Below are 25801 nucleotides of genomic sequence, written 5' to 3'. Positions count from 1 at the left end.
CTGATTTGCCTGTGTTGGTTAACATTCATGGAAGAATAAGATTTGCGTTTAATCAGCTTCTTGGTCCAGTGAGCTTCTATTACACTTAAAGGAGCGTTTAATTAAAGGGGCGTTTCCTTAAAGAGACAGGTGTTGTGTTTTTTTTGTTTTTTAATTTTTGGTGATGCAGTACTTCAGAATAATTTTCTGCTTGATAGAAGTGTTTTGCTCATTATTTCCTTGGATGTTCAGTGGAGAGGTTAGATGGAGACTTGACAGGTGTGGTATAAAATGAGAAAGTGTTTGCATAATTTTGTATATATTTTTGTTTGTGGGTCTTTTGCGAGGTTTCACAGTTGAGCTTGTGAATTTTTTTATTCCAGTGAGTCGCTTGTGTCCAACGTATGGCTGGGTGGGCGGGGGTTTGCGGGGGGGGGGTGGGTGGAGTCATCCATCAATTCACTGTGTGCTTGCCAGACTCCGCTGCACTGCGGCTCGGGGACTTCAAGAGTGGGTCCTGATGCGGGGGGAGCTGGTTTCCTCAAACGCCCGGTTGTGACCCCCATATGCTTATCAGTCACGAGTCCTTGTGGGCAGGGATGATGTGACCCGTTTTCTCCGTTCTCTCGGTTTAACAGCACCCCCTCTCAATCTGCATCCACCCTCTGACAAACGCCCTCGTGACGGCGTGGAAGGGCGCCATAATGACGGCCGGCCATTTTCTCTCACTCTTCCCCCAGCGTTGTCTTTTGCTTGGCACAGGCTGAAGATGTCCCTCCTCCAAAATAAATCCCATGCTGAGGATGCAGTTAGGATCATGGGTCTGGGGCTGATCTGGGGGACACGCTGAAGTGAGTCAGGTGCGGGACACTACAGAGCCAGGTGGTGTGTGATTCGGTGCAATAAGATGCTCTACCTGGGATGTCGCTGGTTCGAATCCCAGGGTCGACAGAAGTGATTTCACCACGAGTGAAAGGCAAGGCCCTAAACCCCAATAACTCCAGGGACTGGCTTACCCTGTGCTACTAAATAAATAAAACGTAAGAAGTGACTGTAAATAAAGGTTAGAGTATGATGTTAAGTTCAAGGTGTAATAAGTAAACAAGGAAACAAACTAAAATACAGGGGTCTTCTATGACCCCAGACCCCGAAGTAGCTAGATCAGACGCGGGGGCTGTTCTAGTGCTGGGCTCAATGTGGAATTTCACACGTTTGTTCTTTCTTCACTCAGAAAACACCGTAATTTATTTAGCAAAGTGGCTAACCCCCTCCTCCCCACCCGCGCTTACGGCACATTTCGCTCATTTAAATGCCAGCCGTGTGCGTGAGCCAAACCCCGTCTCCCGCGGCAACACCTGACCCCCGCCAGCTGAGCCCTCCACCCCCCACCCTTTCATGAAAAACACACATTTTTTAATTAAATGGTCGAGAGCTTTATTTTTTTCCCTTTTTCCTTTCTTTATAAACATACTGCATCACTATGGGTGCAGAAGCACCTCAGAGGAGGCTGTTGTCAGAAACATAGCTGATAAATCGCGCCATTTGCAGACTCGCATGTTGCATTTCCTTGTCGCGCACTGGGATCGGTCCACCTGCTGACTGGGTGGGGGGTTGTTCTCAGCTCCTGACAAGGCCCTAGGGAGCCCCCCCCCCTCCTTATACATTACATCTGTATCCCCCCCCCCCCCCACACACTTGTCCCGTCTTTGTGTTTGTGTTTTCGTTGCCTGTTTATTGTTTTGGCCCATGAACTCGCCAGAGAGGATGCAGCTGATCAGAGCTGTGTGTGTGTGTGTGTGTGTGTGTGTGTGTGTGTGTGTGTTCCTCCTCCCCCCCCCCGCCCACGAGGGGAAATTCAGTTTTATGAACATCAGTGACTACAATCAATAAATTAAAAATACCAAAAGTCTTGTATTTTGTTTGGTTATTTATGGTTAAGGTTAGGGCTGGGTGAAGGTTAAGATTGTCATTGTTGGGATTAGGATTTTGCTCTTAGAAATTAATGGAAGGTCCCCACAAAGATATGAGTACAGGTCTGTGTGTGTGTGTGTGTGTCCTCTGACCCTCTCACTCTGGTCCCCCATGGCCAGGTCTCCAGTGGTCTCTTCCATGCAGCTCTGTGGCCCTTGACATTATTGTAGCTACCAGAGGCATGTGCTGTGAGGTGTCAGGCCCCCCCGCGACAGGGAGGTCTGTTATCCTGTCATTGTCTTCCGGCCCTTAAGTGGTTCGATTTGCACCGGATGGCACGCTGCCATCGTCGCTGTCGCTGTCATTTTGCCTGCTAGGGCCGGTTCGCCTTGGCCTGGGTTCGCCGCCTTTGCGGGGGGGGGGGGGGGGGACAGGTACGTGGGAGGGTCCCTGCCTTTATATTTCAGTTGAAAGCAGCCAGAAACTAAATAATTTCCTCCCACCACTGGAAAAAAATTTAATTGTGTAACTGGGTCTATCAAGCCTCTGACCTTCCACTGACTGGCGCTGCCTACGTTATGCCGGCAAATAAACCCTCTCTGATTTCAGTGCCTCTCAACCCCTGAAGGTTGGGGTGGGAAGGGCGTCCTGTTGGACACTGTGGTAACAGGGGTCGATGACCTCACTGATGTGTTTGGGTGACACGACTGCTTGAAAATTTTGTCAAATGTCATGCCTCACAAAAGCCTGGAAAATAGCGAAGCAGCCATTTTGAACCTGCTCAATTCTAACAACACGATCAGGTCCCAGAGCCTGGCGGGACATGGGCCAAACCCAAGGGCTCTCTTCAGTTCCATCTGGTCAGGAGCCAACACACCCCATCCCATAACCTTCATTGGCTGTGGGCACTAAAAAACCTGCGGCTTCCATTTAGCTCCATCATCATTTCTTTTTCTTTCTTTCTTTGAGGACACATGAGCAAAGTGGTTTTTGTAATTAACAGCCGACACTGAGAATCGCCAGGGCCGTCCACTTCAGTGCCGGGGATCGATCTTCACCAGTTAACTGTAACCATTTGCCTATCTGGACCTGCACATCGTGGCGGCTAATGAAACATGCTCAGTGCGAGGCAGCGTGAGAAGGGCTGGCTGGGGGTGCCGCGCCATTTATGGGCCCCTAACTCTGCAGCAAGTCCCGGGGGGGGGGATGTGGATGTGCGTCGGATGTGGATTTGCTAAACTGAGGTGTCACCCTCAGCCGGCTGCTGATGCCACTGAAACTCGCAAGTTTTTTTCCATTTATATTTAATTTTTTTAAATTTGACAACTTTGCCCTGTGATGTTATCTGCGATGTTCGTGCACCGGCTTCAGTGACTGCATGTTGACGGCAGAACAGGAAGGACTCCCAGTATGCAGGACGCACCAATTTTCGCATGACCTTTACAGATCTTTTTTTAACACCAAGTTCACTTGAGCCTCGTCAGCGGTATTTTCACTAAGCGGGTTTTGCATGACAACCGCATTTTGTTAAAAATAATATACACTTTTGTAACATCTACGCTTCATATGTATGACAGAGTGCAGTGAAACCAGAAAGCATGTGAGGTGGCAGAAGGTGACCGGCACCAGATGTACAGAAAGCAGGCAGCTCTTTGAGAATCTGCCCCGAGGGAGTTACACAGGCAGGATCTGACACGACTCTCCATGGTTGTTCACATTTGACAAGTAATCGCTGTCCAGCGAGGTCTTGCATCATTTGAGACTCTCTGGAAGACAAGAAGGGTGGGAGAGGAGTGTCTGGGAGGGAGGGAGAGGGCTGTGACGATGTCCCCCGACTCTCGTGCTCCTGGCCATCAGGCTGGTCAGTCTCGTTGCGTTTCCTCCGCCCTCTGTTAGTCTCCGCCCTCTGTTAGTCTCCGCCCTCCGTTAGTCTCCGCCCTCCGTTAGTCTCCGCCCTCCGTTAGTCTCCGCCCTCTGTTAGTCTCCGCCCTCCGTTAGTCTCCGCCCTCCGTTAGTCTCCGCCCTCCGTTAGTCTCCGCCCTCCGTTAGTCTCCGCCCTCTGTTAGTCTCCGCCCTCTGTTAGTCTCCGCCCTCTGTTAGTCTCCGTTCTTTATCTTGGTTATAAACAGGACAGAGGAGCCAAAGCAGAAGAAGCAGTCGGGCGGTAAAATGCGATTTGCTTGCCTCCGTTTTTAAGAAGAGCAAAATGATCGGCGTGTCATTTGGCTAAATGCACACTCCTTCAGAGGAGGAAATGCGAATTTGCAGCGTGTAATGCTTTTCTGCGCTTCTCCAAAGGCCCCTTTTCGCTTCTTTTTATTCTGTTTTTCAGTTGTTTTTAACAGTTGGTTTTTTTTTTTTTTTTTTTAAACAAAAGCCACATATTCATTTCTGACTTGACTTCTGATTATTTTCCTCGTCTCGTCTTAAGGTCACCACCAAACGTTTCGTCGTCCCCTCTGGCGAGGCTCGCGGTGGCGGAGGCTCCCGACCTCGGGCGTGTGGGTGTAACCTTTACTTTCAACTCAAAATGGAAAACTTAAAAAACGGTGTTCCTGTACACGGACATCGAGGGAGAATGTTAAGGAAGCACCGCGTGTCTTTGTATCAGCTGTATTGAATTTTAAAGTCCCCATTTGAATGCAGTGCGTTCTGCAGTGATGTTTCTAGAAAGACCATGGTTTTGCCCCATTTGTTAAATACTAGTTAACTAGTTGACGGATTGGTTTATCGGTTGTTCTCTTATCTGGTCTCCATGTGTGTGAACGCCCTACACTGCACTGCTCTTTACATAGTCTCTCTCTTTAATTGCTTTAATAATTTGACTACCTCAGTATATAGTTTACTTCTTTTGTAAACTGTTTACATCTTGTGTATGTTGTTTGCTCCGTTTGTCATTGCATCAGCTTTGAAGGTCACTGACGTAACCATGTCACACTATGACAATAAAACCTTTCAGTCTTGATCAGTTACAGTCTGTTTTCATGTTTTAGTGGAAACCCTGTCGGCATTTAGGTTTTATTTTGGGCTCCCCGGGGGTGTGTTCTTCATCATGTGTTCCGTTTTGTGTGTATAGGCCTCCTGAGTCTCTCGGTGCAAATGCGGTAGCCACAGGGTGACACCCCCGTCTTCAGGGGAGCCTCGCGCAGACACCGGCGTCTCACTCACTCTACGCCCACAGGACCATCGTGCCCTGGAAGCTCTTCCGCCAGTGTCTTCATGAAGTCCATCCCATCACCTCTGGCCTGGAGGCCATGGCCCTCAAGTCCACCATCGACCTCACCTGCAACGACTACATCTCCGTCTTTGAGTTTGACATCTTCACTCGGCTCTTCCAGGTGAGCGGAAACCCCCGGGACTCCCCTGCCCCCACAGCATTGTTCTGGGTAAATTCACAAGCAGATGTTCAAAGCCAGTGGGAGAGAGAGATGAGCACTAAAACAGGGGATCACCTTTTTTTCCCCGAGGTGGGTGTGTTTTTATTGTCTTTTTTGATGTACAGGAAACGCCTGCGCTGGCTGCAGAGCAAACAGCAGACTTTTCCGTCCTCTTCTTGTGCGTGTAGCCCTGCGTAAATCCTCCCCAAGATGCGTCACTTTTCTGTCTTTTTCTTTTTTCTTTTTCCTGCTGAATGAGAGGAACAGCATCTAAACTCTTGTTTATGCATGGCGACCTTGGCCATAATCACTCATTAATGCTCATAAATGTTTAATTAGCACATTTTTTTTCATGTAATGAGTTGAGGGTATAGCTGGTGGGGATTCTGTAGAGGGGGCATGTATCATGTGATCTTTCATTTCAGCTTCGCTGCTAAGTCAGCTGACACTTACCGGGGCAGGGGTGGTCCTCACCTTGGCTGTTAGTACCGTAAGCCCAGGTGATGTTGCGCCGTTGGGTGAAACCCGATTCAGCTGCTCCTCCTCTGCCCCGGAGTGAATTGCATCTATTTTTAGCCACAATACTGCCCCCTGCAGGTAGTGCTGTGTAGACAAAAGGCCGCTGACGGCTTCCTTTGCATGACTTGCCCATTACCCCTGATACCTCCCCCACCATATTGCTGTTGGATGACCGCTTGTACTCCGCTCGTCACAGTCTGTAGCTCCCGGAACATTCTCCGTGCCTCTCTGTGTCTTTACGGATAATAGCTTTGCATTTCCCTCCCGGGATGCCAGACAGGAAGGAATGTAACCTGCCTTAAGTGGGTGGGGGAGGGGCGGTCCGGAAACTTCCGGAGGGTTCTATTTCATCCACGCCCTCACTCCTGTGCTGCATGCTCTCGCACACCCTTCCCGACCGGCATCGACCGCCCTGCGGCGAATGAGCCAGGGGTTGCGGAGGAGGTTTGTAAACATGCAGACAGACAATTGTGGTAGCCATACCTCCTCCTCTGCATCGTCCCCCTGCGGCATCCCCCCCCTGTCGGCGCCCCCCCCCCCCCTGTCGGCGCCCCTCACCACATTCCTATTCCCTCAGCCCTGGGGGTCCATACTGAGGAACTGGAACTTTCTGGCCGTGACTCACCCGGGCTACATGGCCTTCCTGACCTACGACGAGGTGAAGGCACGACTGCAGAAGTACATCAACAAGCCCGGCAGGTATGTGTTGCACAGCGCCCCCTGCTGTTCCGGAGGGGAATGATACTCTGTGTGCCGCTGGTCGTGTGGGGTCGAGGCCAGAGACAGTGTCTAATTAGAGGAGGCTTGGTGCTGCCGGGCCGGCATCCGGAGACATGAAGTAAAGACTCCTCCCCCGGGGCTGCTGATGTCATCGCCTGCCGCGTCAAAGGTGCGGGGGTGGGGGGGCAAACAGCATGGGGAGATCAGTCAGTTACACTAATGGGGAGGGGGGGCTATTGTACATTGCTAACACGCCCCCCAGAAGAGGGGCTGTTTACATTCAGGCCAACTTATACTGGGCCTGAAAGTTTCTGGAAATCACTGGAGATGCAGGGCAAAAGGTCCAGGTGTAGCTGGGAGAGTGGCAGGGGGGGCACGGGGGCAGGGGGGGGAGGGGGGCATGGGGTGGGATAAATCTTGGCAGCCCTGTACACTCCACTCCTACAGCCTGAAATTAAAACAAACGGGGGGGGGGGGGGGGGGGTCTGCCCGGCGGCTGTCTGTTGAATCACAACCTGCAGATACCAAACTGCTGACTGCGGTGGGGTTGGGGGGGGTCAAGAGTCATTTACCAAATTTTATTTGTCTTTTGTATGAGTAGTACTTGGGAAATCTGTCTGCTGGGTCACATGAGGGGGGGGGGGAGGGCGAGGGAGCGCATATACCCTATAACACAGTGTATCAATACAGAAGATGTGGTGAGTTTTCCTCCGGAGGCCCCTCCATCCTAAACCGCTGTCTTGTCTGATTAACGTCAAAAATAAACTCATTCTGAGGCTACTGATCCCTTGAACCCACAGCCTTCTGGTTCACCAGACCGGCAGGTTTTGGGTTGCCTACCATAAGCATCTGTGTCATCTTACACGAACAGGCATAATAACAAACTTTATGGTGGTAATCAGTTTGTTTTTTTATTTTTATTTTTTTTTATCATTAATTGATTATCGGGCACACAGCAGGAAAATGAAAGGCGCCATTAGCCATGTAGTGCCATAGAAACGCTCATGTTTCCACGGTGACTTGACGTGGCAAGAGAGACGGGGGTGTGTGGTTAATTACCTCGGGGTTAGATGGCCCGAGAACTCGAACCTGGATGAGGAGCCCTGAGGGGAATCCCTCACCCCCAGGGTGCGACAGAGGCCCAGCTCTGAGGGGTGTGGGGACGCCGCCCTGCTGGAGTTTGCCATTTTGGTTGTACATTCTGTGTCTATTTCATATGCTTTGTGGTGATTTATGAAATTTTTCCGAGGACACAGAAATAAGTTGTGAGTTAAAGGTATCCGGCAGGCGCCTGTGGCCTTGATACAGATTTAAGGGGAGGTACTTTGCACCGGCACAGGCATGTCGGTGGACGCCTTGGGGCTGGGGTCTGGGGGATGTTCCTGGGCGCTGGGGTCCTGCCGGATTGCAGTGATCGGTTGGTTGGCTGTGACTCGGGGGGGGCCTGGCTGCGTCCGCCACGGCGCTGGCCTTCCTGCAGCAGGGCTCAGGGGGGTGAGGTTCATTTTAGATGAACAACGTTTTCCTGTGCTGTCAGTGAGTAAAGCCCCCCCCCCCCCCCAGCTACATCTTCAGGCTGAGCTGCACCCGTCTGGGCCAGTGGGCCATCGGCTACGTCACCAATGATGGCAACATCCTGCAGACCATCCCACACAACAAGCCGCTCTTCCAGGCTCTCATCGACGGCTACAGGGAAGGCTTGTGAGTGCCCTTCCTCCTCCTCCTCCTCCTCCTCCTTGGCACAGGGGTGGCAATGGTGTGGGGGGGATTGTTTGCAAAAGTAAAACCATAAGAATGTTTCAATATTTGTTATACGAACCAGGTATGTGTGTGTGTGTGTGTGTGTGTGTGTGTGTGTGTGTGTGTGTGTGTGTTGTTGCAAGGCAGTGCATTAGCGCTGAATATCTGTCCCGTGGAGGCGCCCCAGGAAAATGAGGGGAGGGCTGACGGAGGACTGAAATACATTTCCTGTGTATGAGAAGCCCCCCCCCTGAGTGGTGTGGGGGGGGGGGGCTTCTGGCCTCTCAAGTTTCACACTTGTTGAGACGAGTGTTGAACATGCTTCCCGGGGGGGGGGGTGCAAATCTTGCCCATCTGAAGGGCAGGCTTCCAATAAATCGTTCTGCTTTCCCCCCCTGGCTCGGGGTGGGGGGGGGGGAGGGGGCTCTGCCCAGCCCCTGTTTATCTGAGGGGTGGGATGCATTTCTCTTGAGAGAGACCCACCCGTTTCTCTAACTAATAACCCCCCTCCCCAGTTAGAATCTCTTCTGTTTAATTTTTAGCTGCTTACAGCTGCGTGACCTAATGGCACACAGAACATCCTGTTTGACTCTCTGAGGTTTTGAAGTTTTCTCCCTTGCTTACCTGCCAGTGTCCTCCCTTTCCCAGTCCAATCCCCCCACCCCACCCCCCAACTCACTGGACATGGCTTTCCAGCCTGGCGATAGATCAACACCCCCCCACACACACACACACTTGGCTGAGCACTGAGAGAGGTGGCTTGCAGAGAGGCACAGAGTGATTACCTGTGAAAATCGGTGGGGGGGGGGGGTTCATGATTCGGGCCCCAGCACCACCTGTGGCGTCTTCCCACCTGACGAAATGTGATCTTTTTATTTCCAGCTACCTTTTCCCGGATGGCCGAAGTTATAACCCCGACTTGACTGGGCTGTGTGAGCCCACACCTCACGACCACATCAAAGTCACACAGGTCGGTGATGCCCCAGTCCCCCCCCCCCCCCCCAGCAGGTGGTGGCTGTTAAATTCTTGATGCAGTGAAGTCGATGTAGTGACACTGTGTCAGCGCCTTGTCTGAGGGTAAATCTCACGCCATGTGTCCATGGCTCTGTTCCGTGTGCATTCCTGGGGTCAGTGGGGCTTTTGCTGTTTTAACTAATGGGTGACTGACCCCCCTCGCCTTTTCAACCCCCTCTCCCATTCATGTACGCAGGAGCAGTACGAGCTGTACTGCGAGATGGGTTCCACCTTTCAGCTGTGCAAGATCTGCGCCGAAAATGACAAGGATGTGAAGATCGAACCCTGTGGACACCTCATGTGCACTTCGTGCCTCACTGCCTGGCAGGTAGGGGGCGCCCTTGCACTTAGAGGGGAAAAAACAGGCAGTATCTGGCCACCTATTAGGCAGACCCCCTCACTGCTGCCTGCAGTTGGCGGCCCTTGAAGCAGACATGTCACATCAATTTGATACTGCTTAAATATGTGTAATTGCTTCATGGCTCCTGGTCGAAACAACCTTGTGGTCGAGGACTCATGATGTAGGAGACCACATCTCCAACAGGGGGGGGTCAGATGGACAGGTGTCACTGCCTCCACATCTTGGGAAAATGTAAACATAGATCTGTCGATGACCCATTTCCATCTGATGAAGTCATGTGCCTCGCGTTAAAAACAAATGTTTGTTTATCTGAGAGGGGGAATAAAGTTCAATGATGAGGAGCAGTGGTACAGAGAGGCTCTGCAGGCATAAACAGTGTCCATTTGGCTTCCTCTGGCCTAGTTAGATGTCACTTTGTGCGTTGGCAGTCAGGCTCAGCTCAGAACCGTGCGCGCTATGACTCTCCGTGACTTGGCTGTGACTCGCTAGCTCGTCAGCATCGCCCTGGTGATAGTTGATCTCCATCAGTTAACTGCAAACATTTCTTGGCCAACTGGTATAGGGGCGACACAATCAATGACTTTTCCTCCACAAAAATGTAGGTGTGAAGCATTCTTGTGTTTTATTTAAGCTTTATATGGGAGAGGCTTTCTGGGCTCACGACAGCCAGGATGGGTAGCAGATTGGGCCGAATAGACTCACCACTGACCCCTCTTTCACATTCAGATTCATCTCCTTTGTTTTGGCTCCTCCTGACCCAAAACCTCGGTTCCTTAGCATTTTTCTAGCCTCCCAACACCACAGCAAAATTCACTGCTTTCCCCACCAATCTGGGAAAAAGATGTTCCGTGAGGTGTGAGCGGAATGACGGAAGCACCTGTGCTGTGTTGGGAATGGCGTGTTTCAGGAGAGGCAAAGGCAGCGAGCTCTTTCCCTCGAAGCCATGGCAGAGTCCTTTCGTAATGTCAGTAGTGTGACCAACACCTTCTCCAAGTCGGGATGTGACTGTCTCTTGTGGCTAATTAGGATTAGCATTTCCGACAATGTTCCGATGTCTCGGAAAAGCTTTGTTCCAGATGGCACCTCTCGTTCTCACGTTTAAAGGAATAAAAACCCACTAGCGCGAGGGAGCAAGTTCATCATTAAAGTTCCATCTTGTAATTAACGGCTTGTGGTGCATTCAAACCAAGCGGCTCTCTCGTTAGCTTGCAAACACAAGTTTTTATTTATTTATTTATTTATTTATTTATTTATTTATTTTTTTGAGCGTGAAGTGTGCCTAGCCAAATGTTCCTCTTTTAGTGGGGTTGGGGGGTGGGGGAGTAAATGCTGTTCTGTTCAAACCTTCAGGTTACGGTGACTAAGACCATGTGTCCAACAGAGTAACAGCTGTTCTATCTTCTCCTGGCCTTCATCCCTGCGCACAAGCGGTTCCTTATGGATGCCAAAAATTATAACCATACCGCTCGGTGATTTATTCTGAGTTATTGTCCGGATAAGGGAGCAATACCCACTGTCCCCCAGGACTCTGATGGGCAGGGCTGTCCATTTTGCCGGTGTGAGATCAAGGGCACGGAGCCCATCATCGTGGACCCATTCGACCCGCGGAACGATGGTGCCAAGTGCTTCTTCATGGAACACTTCGCCTCGCCCATGCTGGACTTGGACGACGACGATGACCGCGAAGAGCCGCTGGTGATGAACAGCCTGGAGAGCATCCGGAAGGTAACAGTTATTCCAGGCCTTCCCACTATACCTGCAGGGCAGGATTAGCTAGTTCGAATGTGTGCGTCTCTCTGTAAACTGTTGGTACTTAGCCGGTACTTGGCAGGAATGGCATGGCTGACAGTTTTCATGCCCCCTCCTCAGTGTACGGACCGCCAGAACTCCCCGGTGATGTCGCCCAGCTCGTCCCCGGGGACCCATCGGCGGAAGCCACTGCAGGACCCAGCGAGCATGCAGCACCTCAGCCTGCCCCCGGTGCCACCCCGGTTGGATCTCATCCAGAAGGGGGCAATCCGCTCACCGTCGGCCAGTCCCACCGGCTCCCCCAAGGTGCGTATCGCCCTCTGGGTGGCTACACTCTGTCATTGAATAACCCCGCCCTCTCCTGTGATTATCACTGCCCTATAGTCTCCATAACCCCGCCCTCTCCTGTGATTATCACTGCCCTATAGTCTCCATAACCCAGTCCTCTCCTGTGATTATCACTGCCCTATAGTCTCCATAACCCAGCCCTCTCCTGTGATTATCACTGCCCTATAGTCTCCATAACCCAGCCCTCTCCTGTGATTATCACTGCCCTATAGTCTCCATAACCCCGCCCTCTCCTGTGATTATCACTGCCCTATAGTCTCCATAACCCCGCCCTCTCCTGTGATTATCACTGCCCTATAGTCTCCATAACCCAGCCCTCTCCTGTGATTATCACTGCCCTATAGTCTCCATAACCCAGCCCTCTCCTGTGATTATCACTGCCCTATAGTCTCCATAACCCAGCCCTCTCCTGTGATTATCACTGCCCTATAGTCTCCATAACCCCGCCCTCTCCTGTGATTATCACTGCCCTATAGTCTCCATAACCCAGCCCTCTCCTGTGATTATCACTGCCCTATAGTCTCCATAACCCAGCCCTCTCCTGTGATTATCACTGCCCTATAGTCTCCATAACCCCGCCCTCTCCTGTGATTATCACTGCCCTATAGTCTCCATAACCCAGCCCTCTCCTGTGATTATCACTGCCCTATAGTCTCCATAACCCCGCCCTCTCCTGTGATTATCACTGCCCTATAGTCTCCATAACCCAGCCCTCTCCTGTGATTATCACTGCCCTATAGTCTCCATAACCCAGCCCTCTCCTGTGATTATCACTGCCCTATAGTCTCCATAACCCAGCCCTCTCCTGTGATTATCACTGCCCTATAGTCTCCATAACCCCGCCCTCTCCTGTGATTATCACTGCCCTATAGTCTCCATAACCCAGCCCTCTCCTGTGATTATCACTGCCCTATAGTCTCCATAACCCAGCCCTCTCCTGTGATTATCACTGCCCTATAGTCTCCATAACCCAGCCCTCTCCTGTGATTATCACTGCCCTATAGTCTCCATAACCCCGCCCTCTCCTGTGATTATCACTGCCCTATAGTCTCCATAACCCCGCCCTCTCCTGTGATTATCACTGCCCTATAGTCTCCATAACCCCGCCCTCTCCCGTGATTATCACTGCCCTATAGTCTCCATAACCCCGCCCTCTCCCGTGATTATCACTGCCCTATAGTCTCCATAACCCCGCCCTCTCCCGTGATTATCACTGCCCTATAGTCTCCATAACCCCGCCCTCTCCTGTGATTATCACTGCCCTATAGTCTCCATAACCCCGCCCCTCTTATGACTGCGCCCCTTTCCTCTCCAGTCTTCTCCTGGGATGTCTAGGAAGCCAGACAAGCCCCTCCCGGTTCCACCCCCGCCCCTGCGTGACCCACCCCCGCCGCCGCCCCCTGAGAGGCCGGCTCCGATCCCCCCAGATGGCCGGGCAGCCTGGGGCCCCCTCCCCGGTGCGGGCCTGCCACGTGACCCACAGCCGGGCCCTGAACCCTGGTGTCCCAAAGAGAGCCCCCTGGTGGCGGTTGACCGCTCCCCGAAATTGGGTCATGCTGCCCCCTCCCACCTCAACGGACGGCCTGTGCCCTGTGCCCCCGGTGATGGTGGCTTCGGCAGGCAGCACCACAGATTGGAGGCGCTAGCCGACGTGGCTAAGGTGAGCATGGGGGGTGGGGTGGGGGAGGGACATGGCCCACCACTGTTTCCGCGACAACGACTCAAGAAAGCAGCAGCCCACTTTCGCGGCCACGTTACCTAGCAACAACGGCGTTCTCGTTATTCTGGGCTGTGAGTTTTGGCAGAACATGGTGTTTCCAGCCGGTTGGCTGTACGCTCGCCGACTGCGGTGCCGGTCATTGCCCTCCGACGTGGCGGTGGGGGGGGGGGGGGGTTGGGCTTCCCAAAACACTCCTGTTACCCGGCGCTCAAGGGACAGCCGTTAGATGAATGTTTCTTTTGGCCCCCCCATGTTTTCTTGGCTCTGAGATTACCCCCTATCCCCAGGGAGCGAGATTCACACCCAGTGGACACGGGACCAGGTTTATGCTGAAGCACCAGGACATTCAGTTCATCCTATTCTAGTGTTCCCAGTCTGTTTGCTGATTCTGGCCTCGCCCTCCCAGTCAGTGCTCCTACCCCTGCTTGTTCCAGGTCATTATTTTAACGTGGCCCAGCCAGGGGGTGTCAGACACACCTGACCCATCAACCTGGCACATTTGCTGTCCACCTCCAGCTCGTCCAACAGCCAGAGAAGCTTCCAGAATCGGGGAGTGAAACCAGCATGTGCAGATGGGTGTGGGGAGGTTAATCAGCCTGGGAGCGTGGAGCTGTGTCCTGCCACTGCCTGCCTGACAGCCCTTGTGTCCTTGGGCTGTTAATCCATTGGGGGGGGGGTGTGTGTATCGATCTCCGGCCATGAGAGCCTTATCTCTGCCGTGTCTGGCCTGAGAAACAGCCCCCCGCCTTCCAGTCTCTAACCCGTCTCCTCTTGTTCCTGCAGCCCTTCCCCAATGGGCCCCTGACCAGCGAGGAGTACGACGTCCCCCCCATGCGGCACTCCCCGCCCCCTCCTGCGCTCACCCAAAAGTAAGCCCCCCCACACCCCACCCAGGAGGCCATCTGGACCCTGTGCTTCGCTGCCCCCTCCTGGAACACAGCAGGAGATCTTGGTCCTCGGAGGAGACTCAGAACCGCTAATGAGAGCCACCGAAAAACTTTCAAAGTTGCGCTAATGGACAGCTTGCTTGCCCCTTTAAGACCTTGCAGACAGGTTACTTAAGGCGTATGATAAGCCGAATTAAAGAACCAGGATTTATTTGCTCTTTTGCACTTATTGCATTTGGAAAAGGCAAGGTTTACCGGCACACTTTAATGCTGGACCGCACTGACAGCCGTAACAGAATTTCAATTATTAATTAATTGTAATTATGACCATGCAGTGAGGTGATCGGTAAAGTAATGGGTCTGGCTCCCAATCTCCCAGATGAATAATCCGTCTCAGATTGGCAGACGGTCATTCAGTTCTGGCCAGCAGTCCGTTCAGCAGCGGTTCTGGTCGAAGGCGTTTCGACACGGTTTTCTGACACTAATGATAACTCTGCTGATTGAGGAGTGGGATTTTTTTTTCTGGATTCATAAACAATTTATTTCGCATCCTCCATTTTAAGGAAAATATTTCTGAGCAGAGAAGTGGGCGCTGGGTGTGTTTGCTGAGCCTCAGACCACCCAGAATCCACTGCAATTCGTCCGAATGCCAATTGTTGTTTTTTTTAGGTTTAGGTTGGAGCAGATGTTGGTCGGATGGGAGTGAATGCTGGGTGTGGACAGCAGGGGGCAAGGATGATGGCGGGGGAGGATTGTGACACTGGGAGGGGATGTCAAGCCGAATCCACCCCCCTTTGTCTGTCAGTACTCGGTCAAGCAGTGTGCGTCCCTGTTAGGTTTTAAAAACTTGGATAAAACTTGAATTAATTTATCTCTGGCCCTTTATCCAAAGGACAGTTTTATCTACGGTTGTAGTATCTCTGTCTTTTATGTTCAAGGTCTCCCCTCAGCCTCAGCGATCTTAGTTTATTTTTTCAGACTTTGGTTGCTGTAATACCTCAGTATATCACAGTCAGCGAGTCTGTAATTGGTCCTCTGCTCTCGGGCCGCAGATGATCTCGGATATCGCGCGAATGATCCATACGCCGGGCTTCGGGGCTCTGACTGTGTCCTACTTGATGAAACGACGACTCACCTTGGCTTCTGCGTTACTAATGACCCTGTTGGTAGTTACTCCCCCTGCCCCCGTAATGATTTAGTTGTCTGCCTTTCAGAACCCCCAACCCATTTGCAAACCTGTTCACCGAGAGGCCGCGGGCGGCACCGGACTGGGAGGAAGACCAGTACCAGATCCCGTCATCTCACGCTGTGGTTTTGATCCAGCCTTCGGTCGCAGTCCGGGTTCCCTCCAGGTAACAGATTCTCCTGCTGTCTGTGGCCTATGTCCAGCATCAGGAACTGTGTGGCCAGCAGGGGGCAGGATGGCTAAGATCACCAGGATGTAATCTGAGGATTTGGTGTGGATGAGAGTGTCAGCTAGGCTACTGCAGGGAGATTTGCCTGGCAGGGGGTGAAGGAAGGCGAAGGGAGCTGTGGTGTAGGATGGGCCTCTCACCTGTGGGGCTCCTGTTAATTCCAGGGGTCTGGAGAATGGCCAGGTGACCAACGGCTCCTCTGAACATGTCGGTGATGGGAGGAAGCACAAGACTGTGGAAAACGGTAAGGCTGGCTGCCGCTCCCGCTTGGCGTGCCGCACCTTGCCTCATCAGCAGGGGGCGCCCCTGATTGCTTTAACCTTTTCCCTGTGCTCCTCAGGTGCTCAGTTTGACTTTGGGCTGCTGCCACGCGCCCCCCACAACAGGACACCCTCAGACTACGACATCCTGCTCCCCCCTCAAGGTAGTCAAAGCCCCCCCACACCCTGGATGTGTTCCCCTGGGCCTCGTATCAGTAGTATGTGATCTTTCCTGGTCTCTTGTGTTTTTGGGTTTTGATTGGTTGGAATAAATCAATGACCCTGGACACTCAGCCTTGCCAAAGGTTTTGCACCCACACTCTGTTCCCTACGAGCACCAGAGTTTTATCTTCTTTTTGTTTCATCTGTTCCATTTTGTCTTATTTGTCTGCTGCTTTTTTATTTTTATTTCTGGTTAGTTCTGGTCTCCCACCAAGTGTTTTTTTTCTTGCAAACGTGTGGTTTTCACTTCTTTGATTTGTAGTGCCGGAGCCACGATTCCATTGGCCTTTGAAGACTATTGTTTTACTGTACTGTATCTGTTCAGGACCCAAATATTTAATTACCTGAGCCACAAAAAAGAGGAATAAATAAAATGAAATTTTTGAAAGGGCATTCTTGATGAATTTGTGCCAAAATATTGCAAAATAAATAGGGAAGAATATTAATGCCAGAGTTTAATCCTGTCATGTCTTCAGCTTCCTAAAACCATCCTAAAATCATAAAGACTCCTCTGTGGTTCAAGTAATGTTTGACATTAACATTACTCTGTATCCTTGAATTTAATTTTCCCAGAATTTTGCCAGAAAAGTATGGGTCTTCTCATCCAAAGAAGTTGGATATAACATTTCTCAAGTAACAAAGTTATTAAAAATCTAACTCTTTTGTGTAAGTCAGTTACAGGACTAACAGCTCATGTGTCATGTTTGCATTTTATAATAGTGTTGTGTTATGTTTTAGTGCCACCTAGTGGATAGGAGGTTTAATGACAGTTTATTTAGTATCCCTAATGAACTCAGTTTTTCGTGTGTTTTCTTTGTAACTTGTCTTAACAGCAGAGGATTTCTTCAACCCTCCTCCATTGCAGCCTCCACCGCCTCCACCTGTGCGACACAGCTTCACAGACCTTTCATCTTCGCCGTCATTCTCACGGGCCCACAGGCCCGTCTCGGACCCAGACCCATACCTGCATGGTTCTGGTAAGGCTGTCCACCTCTTGAACCCCTCCTTTGTGTTTTGGGCTGCTCTCAGTCAGAGTTTCATCTGCGTCCATCCATCCGCCATATTTCAGATCCATTCCTGGACATGCTGAGCAGCATAGGGCCGAAGCCCCCAGCGAGGAGGCAGACCGGGGACGGCATGGTGAAGCCCTCCCCCCGGCCACTCCAGGAGTATGACCAGCTGCCCCCCACCTCAGGTCGGGCTCTGTCGGGACGTGCTCACAACGCGGCTGTTTTTGCTGTGAATGATGCAGTGTTGGGTTCAGTGGATCAGGACACAGTGTCAGTGATCAGAAGGTTGCAGGTTCAAATCTCAGAATGGGCAGGGTGATGTCACCGTTGGGGCCCTGAGCCCCAGTTGCTCCAGAGATTGTTTTGACCCTGTTTTCTGAAAATATATATATTTCACTTTGGATAAGGGCGTTCTCTAAATAAGGTAATTGCAATTGTAATTTAGACTTGAGTGAGGTCAGGATGTTCACAGTAATTGTATCCATAAAGGTATATATCTAAAAAGGAAATGAGTCCACATGTAATCTTAATGTCCATCCCCCCAGTCATGCTAATCATGCTAACCTTGGCGCACACCCCTTTCTGCCTCCTCAGCCGCAGTGCCCGCAGATGGCATACAGGCACCCGCCAGGCCGCCTAAGCCCCGCCCCCGGAAGACCCCCCCGGACGTGCACCAGAGGAAGGGCCACGGGCAGGAGCCGGACCGCGAGAACGTGGACGCCAAGATTGCCCAGCTGATGGGAGAGGGCTACTCCTTCGAGGATGTCAAGCGGGCCCTGATGATTGCCCAAAACAAAGTGGACGTGGCACGGAACATTTTAAGGGAGTTCGCCCTGGTGCCTCCCAGGCTCAACCACTAAGCCGGTGAGGGTCTCCCGTTCCAGAGAGCGCCCCCCACAGGAGGGATAGAGACTCGGATCTGCAGCGTCGACGCTGACGGTGGTCAGGGATCCTAAACAATCTGGCGCGAATGTGGCTATTTGATTACAACCACCTGGTTCTGGTTCTGGAGAATCAGGATCCTTGGGGGCAGAACTGTTTATTTATGGAAACCTGTGAAAAAGAAAAAAAAACTCATTGTTTACAGTGAACAGCTGGTTCCTTGTCACCGCTGTATGCTGGCTTTACTGGTATATGTCCCCCCCCCCCCCCCCCCCCCGCATCCTGTTAGTTCAGGGGTGGCTGATGTGTGCAGGTCGCTACTGTTTTTGCTGCTGGTGCTGCCCCCCCCCCCCCCCCTTGCTATTATCTGGCCTCCCTCCATTCGCCCACTGCCCCCTGGACACGCCTGTGTCTCCAGCGTCCGGCCGTCACTCCACTCAACATCTCCGTCTGCTCTGGATGTCGAGTGCAAACCTCTCGATTTTATACTTTCATTTTTCATTATTCCTTTTAAAGAGCCGGCGTGCTCTGCAGAGCTTGAGTGTATGTAAGCAGTTTCTAAAATCGGAGCAATGCTTCAACCTTTTCAAAAAATGAAAGGGGGAAGGAAAAAAAAACAAATCTAGGGTGGTACCCATCCATACCACGATTGACTGAGGTCGTCCTGAGTGGCTTGTGAGGCGGCTTCAAAGACCAAGGCGTCCTGCTGCTGAATGGTGCCCTCTGCTGGCTGTACACATGCGCTGCCTGTGCGTTTGAACTCTCAAAAGGCCACCCCCCCCACCCCACTCCTATGAACTTCCCCCAGTGGCATTTTCTGAATGTACTGCCAGTCATTGTACAGCTCAGGCTGTTCGCCATTAAACAAACCTCTGAATGTACTCTGGGGGGGGGGGGGGATGATACCGTTTTCAGCGATTTTAGAGCTACTGCCAAAAAGGAAGTGGGGGTACCCCCCCCCCCCCCCCCTCCATCCTGGACTGACCTATCTTCTCGTTTTTATTGCTGTTATCTTTGCAATGACGTTTCTTTCTGAGAAGGGAGGGGGGTGGACCTGGTAAACTGGGTACTACCATTCATGATGTGCCAAAGTTGGGGGGGGTGGTGGGGGGAGTCATACTGGAAGGTTTAGCATACTGCAGTGGACCCTGGAAGGTTTAGCATACTGCAGTGGACCCTGGAAGGTTTAGCATACTGCAGTGGACCCTGGAAGGTTTAGCAGTTCCTGTGGGCACACCCCCGCATTTACAGATTGTACAGCCTGCCTACGTCGAGGCTGGGGCCAAACCTTGTGCACTTTAAAGACAAGGAAGATGGACTCCTGGGTCACATGACCCTGAGAGCTGAACCGGACTCTGATGCGTCTCTTGCCAATAACCACTAGATCAGACATCCAAGACAGGAGATTCCCACCTACTATAATAAACCGGAATACCACATACAGAGACGCATTGCAGAAAACAAGCATTTGTATGAGAAACCGCTCCTCGGAAACGTGATTCACCCTTTTGAGGACATTTACATTCAGTGTGATGTCACATGGTGATTTTTTTTTAATTTGCAGTAAAAAGATGCACATATTTAATATTCAGTGTTTTTATTTCGGTAAAACATAGGCCTGGGTTCACCCTGGAAAATCGGCTGTTTTTCGGTAATCTTTTTAAACGCTGCTTTTCCGTAGTCAAAGAAAACGAACGAGCCAGTTTATCAGACACGAGTCTGAAACGTGGCCTCTCTGAGCGCTCAGTCCTCAGCGTGTCGTTCCTCTGTCTGCCAGCGTTCGTTCATCACGATTTCTTTGCCGTCATTTATTTTTACCAGCCGCGTTCGGTTCCCCATGTTCAGGTTTTATAATAACTTGAAGCTTCATTTTTGCACTGGTTCCTTCTCCCTGTCGTAAACTTGAACCGTCTCTGGCTGACGGCTGACCTACCCCCTCTCTCCAGGTGGGCAGTCTTCAGGTTGCAGTAAATGTTTTTTTTCCCTTCCTTTTCCTATTTTTGTAAGTTTTTTTGTCAAAATGCTTTGTGTAACATATAAAAGCAGTGGTGTGCAATTAATTTATACTTTATTAAAGCATTCTATTGATATTTTTTTCCACTGTTCAGTAATTAACCTCATGTCCATTCTTGTGAAACGTTTTATAAAAGCCAGTATTAACAAGAAAGATTTGGTGACTTTATTGTTGTACAAGATGTGATTTTTTTTTTTTGACAGCTTCACAAATTTGATTACTTGATTAAACAAGCCCAGGAATTGTGAAAAATCGTGGGTTTCAAACCACATCTAATTAACGTAAAAAATTTGAGTGACAGTCTTAGTCTCTTCCGGAAGAGAGATGCGTGAAGCTGTCCCCCCACGCTGAGCCTGAGAGCTTCTCACGGCAGTCTGACTGTAAACAGAGGACCCTCCAGGTTTTCATTCACGTCCCTCATGCGGAAATACCTACGTCATCCATCCAGGATGGATTTCTTACATTATGCTAGAACTATTAACTATGAATGATTATTTTTTCATTGGACTGGGGTTGGGACGACACGTATTACACACTGAAGAGGTAGCTTTTTGTTTTACAGCCTAGTTGCCGGAGCCTTTTCAATTACCTTTGTTTCTTCTGCACAGCAAAGACCACCTATATTTCCCACGGACCCATGGTCACAGTCGCCGCTGGAGGACCGTCAACAACTTTCGATTTATTTAGTCTCGTATGATGTAAAATTTTAACAAAACATAGCATGCTTCTATCCAGAGTACAGTAAAGACACAGGTGCAAAACCAACAAAAAAAATGAAAAAAAAAAAAAATCAGATAATGCAAATGAGACGTTTGTTCAGATGTCTTTTTTCCCCCCAAAATGTACAATTTAACAAAAAGTACAAAAAAACACAAAATATTTACAGTAGTTGTATGGCCTTCTCATTTGACTCTCTTTGGTGTCACTACTGACCTGATGGTTTAAAATGAACAAAGATGACGATTAACAAACCTTGAGCGTTAACCTTCAGTATGGAAACTACGATGTATCCCAACGAAGAATCCTAACGACGGGGAATGGCGGCCAGTAACCGTCTATTTTATACAGTCTCAGCACCATCTATTCTTCTATGTGATCCAACATGAAATCGAAATGGATAATAAAAAATTCCAAATTTATTATACCTACCTAAATGTATGCAAAAACACTCCTAAACTCGTCCCGCACGTCATAAATAGAGGCAAAGCGGGATGTTCTGCCATATTTACATCGACCTTCCACCTACAGAGAACGCCCCCCCCTGGCGACACCAGCACGGTGGGCAATGGGGAGGGAGGGGGGACAGTAGATCCCGTGTGCTCGGGGGTGTCCGTACGCAGCGTAAGATGACACAGGCTGTAGTGCGTGGGCAGGGCATCACAGAAACATTAGTGTTAAAAATTCAGCAGTATGACTTGTGTACAAACAAAGCAGGCCCACGTTCAGAATCAATTTAACACAAAGACCATCCCATCCCCCCCCCCCCCCCCCCCCAAGAGATACATATTCACCATATACAACAGCCCGCCCGTCATCCCCCGAAAATAACATACAACACAATTAAGGCTAACCATGGTCTTTGACAAAATTAAATAAAATCAAGAGCATCAAGCATTTTGGCCGGCACTTTCACATCAAAATAAAGTCTGAGGATCCTCCAAATAGGTATAATAGAGCAGTTTGGGGCCAAGGGGGGAGGGGTGCATGTTTATTAGGGGCCAAATTTGAAATGTAACATCAACAGTAGAGTGAAGTCTCCAGTTGGCCACAGAACGTCGTCCATGGATTATTCCAGATCATATCTTCCTGCCAGGATAGCGGCGCCCACGCGCACGTGTATGAAAGATAGACATTTAAAAATGTACATCAATGACAGTGTCAGGAATAGTCGAAACTCACTGAGCCAATACTGCGCAGATACAGAAAACAAAAAGCATTCACCAGGAACCAAAAATGGAAAAAAAAATCCCATTTTTATGCAAAAAAATAGCTAAAAAAATACTTCCATTGACTTTTTTGAGATGGTGGGTGAGAAGTTTAAGGAGATTCCGTTGGAGTCTGAGACGGTTCTGCATAACGTGCTGTGCGAGGAAATGCTGCATGTCCAACGGCTCCGGTGTTCTGGATTTGGTGTCAAAGTCCGATATGAAAAGGCATCTTCTGCTTCCCTGGATATGACAAGAGGCACACATGTATATTGATTTAAATGATGAAAGTAGCTTAAATAAAATGTTGATGGAACAATGAAAGCCTTGCAGCTGATAAAAGGAATAACACCTTCGTCACTACAAATGAAACCCAAGATGACGGAGCAGGATCCGTCCCCATGCATCGTGATATCTACTCATAAATTAAATGGTTTTCATCTAAACAAACAGCAAATACTGTGTCATAACACAGGCTAAATCTTCAATTTATCCTTCTAGTCAGACTGCCTTACTCTATCTATCCCCACTGGGGGTTTGGGGGGGGGGGGGCATTTGAACAGCTGAAGTATGTAGTCAGCTGTGTAACATGGACGTGGCAGAGAAACAGCTAGATAAAAAATGACCAACCCTGCTAACAGAGCCAATACCAAGAGAGATCCAGTGACTCTGGATCTGCAGGCCGCAGCCCAACCCAGGACCCCACCCGTCTCTCCAAACGCCTGCTATACCCACCGTGCCATCGCAGAGGGGTGGAGGTGCCGTCTACACTGCCAGCTTCTGATTTTCTTCCAGTTTTCTGCTCTCCTCCGAGGTCCCGGATTCTTTCTCTCCTGTCTTCCAACTGCCTCGTCTAGAACGACACGTTTGGCTTCCTCATCAAAGAATACAGGTCAGGATATATACACTTAACACTAAGGGGGGGGGGGGGGGGTGTAAAATGGGGAAAGCTACACAGTTGTTAACGTCAGGGGTGATTCTAGGATTTTCTAAGTAGGGAGCATAAGAGGGACCTTAATTCATACAGATGGGCCACCCTTATTAGCCAATGATATGTTTTGAATCAGTGAGTGACAGGGCCAGAGGCACTACAAGAGCCAATCAGCTTTCAGCTAGGGTCAGTGTCCCTATGGTCCCACCCCTGCATACACCCCTGGTTAATGGCTTTTTGCAAAGAACTATATACTGGTATCAGCAGGTCACCTACTTTGACTTCTTTATGTATATCCAGTAGAGCAGGCCCACAACGCCTGCGGCTAACAGAAGGCCAACCACAACCCCGACAATCAGCTTGGCCTGGTCGTCCGCGTCGTCCGCGCTGCCTGAAAGAGTGAAAGTGAAACGTCAGCACACCGTCCAAAAGCAACCCTCGCCCACCTCATTCCCCCCCCGGGAAACGCCACCGCGCCTTTAGGGGAAGGAGACCATGTCGGTGGAAGGGAAAAGGAAAACACAGGACACATGGGGAAATGGTGCGGCTGAGTGACAGGCCTGGCGAGTGCGTACAGACCCACTAAAAGTCCGTTAGCGTGCGGAACGGCTGGCAATGGGGTGGATAAGAGAGCTTTTCGGATTGGTCGGGCTGCTCTAGATTGCCCAATCGACTGGATGCTAACACCCACACCCGATCAGAGACGGCGCTACTGAGCGACGCCACAATTGTGAGGCTAAAATTAACCAGCCAATAATCACGGTCCCAGTGATCAACTATACGCTTTACAAGATTACAGATCGCTTTATAGCTGCCGGGGATAAACCCTGTTTTGTTTTGTCACTCAGGGTTGCATGTTCACACTAGGTCTCGTTTAACTGAGAAAAGAAAAGTAACTGTTAAACAAAACAAAATAAAAACCTTACCTTCTCGCTTCCCGCTCTCCTCCCCAATTACTGAAATCAGATATAAAATGAAATTAAATTCCAGATATATGGCAAAGAAGTATCACTCGTTCAACCATCCATCCATCCACTCAGGGTATCATAAGGAAAAGAAAACGATCTGTAATCATCTGTTTTTCAGAGATGGGGTTTTTCATGAGGTAAACCCCTACTACTGCACTACCACAAACACAAAATAGCAGAGTCATGTGACCTCTGGAGATAAATCTGAGGAAAGAGGTTGGGCTTTGGGGGGGGGGGGGGGTGTCCAGCAGCCCAGCAAAGCAAGAAACAAAAACAAAAAAGGGACAAATGTCGATGGGGAAGATGTTTCAACAAACAGTGGGTGGGAACATCGACCTGAGGCCTTACCGGCTTCACCTCGGAAGTCCCGTCCGAGTCTCATGGCTACTTCACATCACATTTACGGCAAACCACCCCCCCACAGAAAATTTCCCAGATAAAGTGAGTGGGCCAGCCCCCAACAGCACTACAGAACACAAGCGAAAAACCCTGCTAATCTAGTTTAGTCTCAAAGAATTAGGGCTGAGACCAAAGAAGGGTTACTGTGAGGTCTTGTCGCTTTTCTGGTCTTTCGAGTGGATCGAGTCGCAGTGAAGACCCCCGCCTGTCATCCAGGCCAGTGGGCGGTTAGGTGGAGAGGGTGGAGCTTAGCGTGACCTACGGGGTGGGGAGGCTACTTACGGGATGACACATTAATGGTCTGCATGTGCTCTCCGAGTTTGTTGGACACCATGCATGTGACTGTGAGGTTCTCAGCAGGCACCACTGTGAGCTTGTGTATGAGCTTCCCATTGACGTAGCTACTCTCCTCCTGCAAAGAAGAAACAATTGCAGAAACACTTCAGAGGCCTCCTTATGCCGGCTGCTAGCATTTGCATTAGGTCCTTTTTTGAGGGAAAAAAAAATCAGCCAAGCGGGATCACAGTCAGGCAGCGATATTAAAAACGCAATAATGAAAAATAATGGCACCTGTTATATTAAGAGCATAGGTCACGTTTCTATAGTGCAACTACATGCAGGGGTTCAGCACGATATCTCAGCCATCATTTAAAACCGTTGACTATTGTGGCTCTCTGACAATATTGCAAGTTAATAAAGAATGGATCGCTGTCTGATAGTTCTTCAGCATTCCAATAAACTTCACTTTGAATTCCTGCATTGGCAGTTTGCCGCCACTAGGGGCTGCTGTAGCTCTTTGGTCGCCTGCAATGCATTACATGGCGGACTTGACATCCGCTGGGCCACACCCGGCTTGGGTAGCAAACAAGGTGATATAACAGGGTGGTGAAAGCAATCGGTGCCGACTAGCTGCAGCCTCTGCGGCTCAGAAGCCACTGGGTGGAGGTAATGAATCCAGTAAAAACATTTATGTAACCTGTGACAATCTCTCTCCCTATTTCCAGGGGTGTGGGGGGTTTGGGTGCTTGCTGAAGCTTTTGCCTTTTTTCCCCTTGAGCGGGAGAGAAAATATGCGCTGGGTGTCCATTAACACGACTCTCCGTGCCTGACTTTATCAGGAGACCAGGCCCGTGCTGTTAGCAGGAGCAGCAAACGGCCTACAGACGGGTGATGGATGAACCAATGAAGCCGCTCGCTACGTCTCCTGAAGACTAATGGCGGTTGCTTCACAACAGCAGGGCCCATTTCAGCTGGGGGGGGGAGCAGTGCATTGACCCCCCCCCCCCACCACCCCCTTTCCCGTATCTGGCTTGAAAATACAAATGTGCTCGTCTTTACCACATGGACACGACAGGCATCTTGCCTTATTGCGCAAAAAACCTACATCCAGCCCAGCAGGGGGCGCTGTGTGAAAGTGGACCAGGCCTGGCACGAGCTCACAGTGTCACCA

General features: G+C 50.3%; 2 protein-coding genes across 8 annotated transcripts in view; one reads left to right on the top strand and one right to left on the bottom strand.

Annotated features, from left to right (window-relative positions):
• The window catches only part of cblb (Cbl proto-oncogene B, E3 ubiquitin protein ligase), a 42118-nt gene extending 21837 nt beyond the window's left edge, over positions 1 to 20281 (top strand). For 2 of the 3 annotated variants that reach the window (XM_072713702.1, XM_072713704.1), the window contains exons 4-18: positions 5072 to 5228; positions 6364 to 6485; positions 8070 to 8207; positions 9129 to 9216; positions 9457 to 9588; positions 11146 to 11346; positions 11491 to 11676; positions 13034 to 13378; positions 14222 to 14307; positions 15540 to 15677; positions 15905 to 15984; positions 16081 to 16164; positions 17056 to 17199; positions 17292 to 17417; positions 17827 to 20281. In XM_072713702.1, coding sequence (XP_072569803.1) covers positions 5072 to 5228; positions 6364 to 6485; positions 8070 to 8207; positions 9129 to 9216; positions 9457 to 9588; positions 11146 to 11346; positions 11491 to 11676; positions 13034 to 13378; positions 14222 to 14307; positions 15540 to 15677; positions 15905 to 15984; positions 16081 to 16164; positions 17056 to 17199; positions 17292 to 17417; positions 17827 to 18092 — 2293 coding nt within the window. In that variant the 3' untranslated portion in view covers positions 18093 to 20281. The remainder of the gene's footprint in view (positions 1 to 5071; positions 5229 to 6363; positions 6486 to 8069; positions 8208 to 9128; positions 9217 to 9456; positions 9589 to 11145; positions 11347 to 11490; positions 11677 to 13033; positions 13379 to 14221; positions 14308 to 15539; positions 15678 to 15904; positions 15985 to 16080; positions 16165 to 17055; positions 17200 to 17291; positions 17418 to 17826) is intronic. The other variant, XM_072713703.1, reaches the window with a different exon arrangement.
• Positions 20282 to 20787: 506 nt separating this feature from the next.
• alcama (activated leukocyte cell adhesion molecule a) overlaps positions 20788 to 25801 on the bottom strand; it is a 41933-nt gene continuing 36919 nt past the window's right edge. For 3 of the 5 annotated variants that reach the window (XM_072713705.1, XM_072713706.1, XM_072713707.1), the window contains exons 12-16: positions 24634 to 24763; positions 23911 to 23940; positions 23261 to 23375; positions 22789 to 22906; positions 20788 to 22296 (exon numbers count right to left, since the gene is read on the bottom strand). In XM_072713705.1, the coding sequence (XP_072569806.1) occupies positions 22819 to 22906; positions 23261 to 23375; positions 23911 to 23940; positions 24634 to 24763 (363 nt within the window). In that variant the 3' untranslated portion in view covers positions 20788 to 22296; positions 22789 to 22818. Of the gene's footprint in view, positions 22297 to 22788; positions 22907 to 23256; positions 23376 to 23910; positions 23941 to 24633; positions 24764 to 25801 lie in introns of those variants that run through there. The other 2 variants (XM_072713708.1, XM_072713709.1) reach the window with 2 other exon arrangements.

Source organism: Paramormyrops kingsleyae, chromosome 6 (assembly GCF_048594095.1).
Source record: "Paramormyrops kingsleyae isolate MSU_618 chromosome 6, PKINGS_0.4, whole genome shotgun sequence".
NCBI lineage: Eukaryota > Metazoa > Chordata > Actinopteri > Osteoglossiformes > Mormyridae > Paramormyrops > Paramormyrops kingsleyae.
The sequence above is the reverse complement of the archived record's forward strand: the minus strand, read 5'-3'. Positions and strand labels throughout refer to the sequence as shown.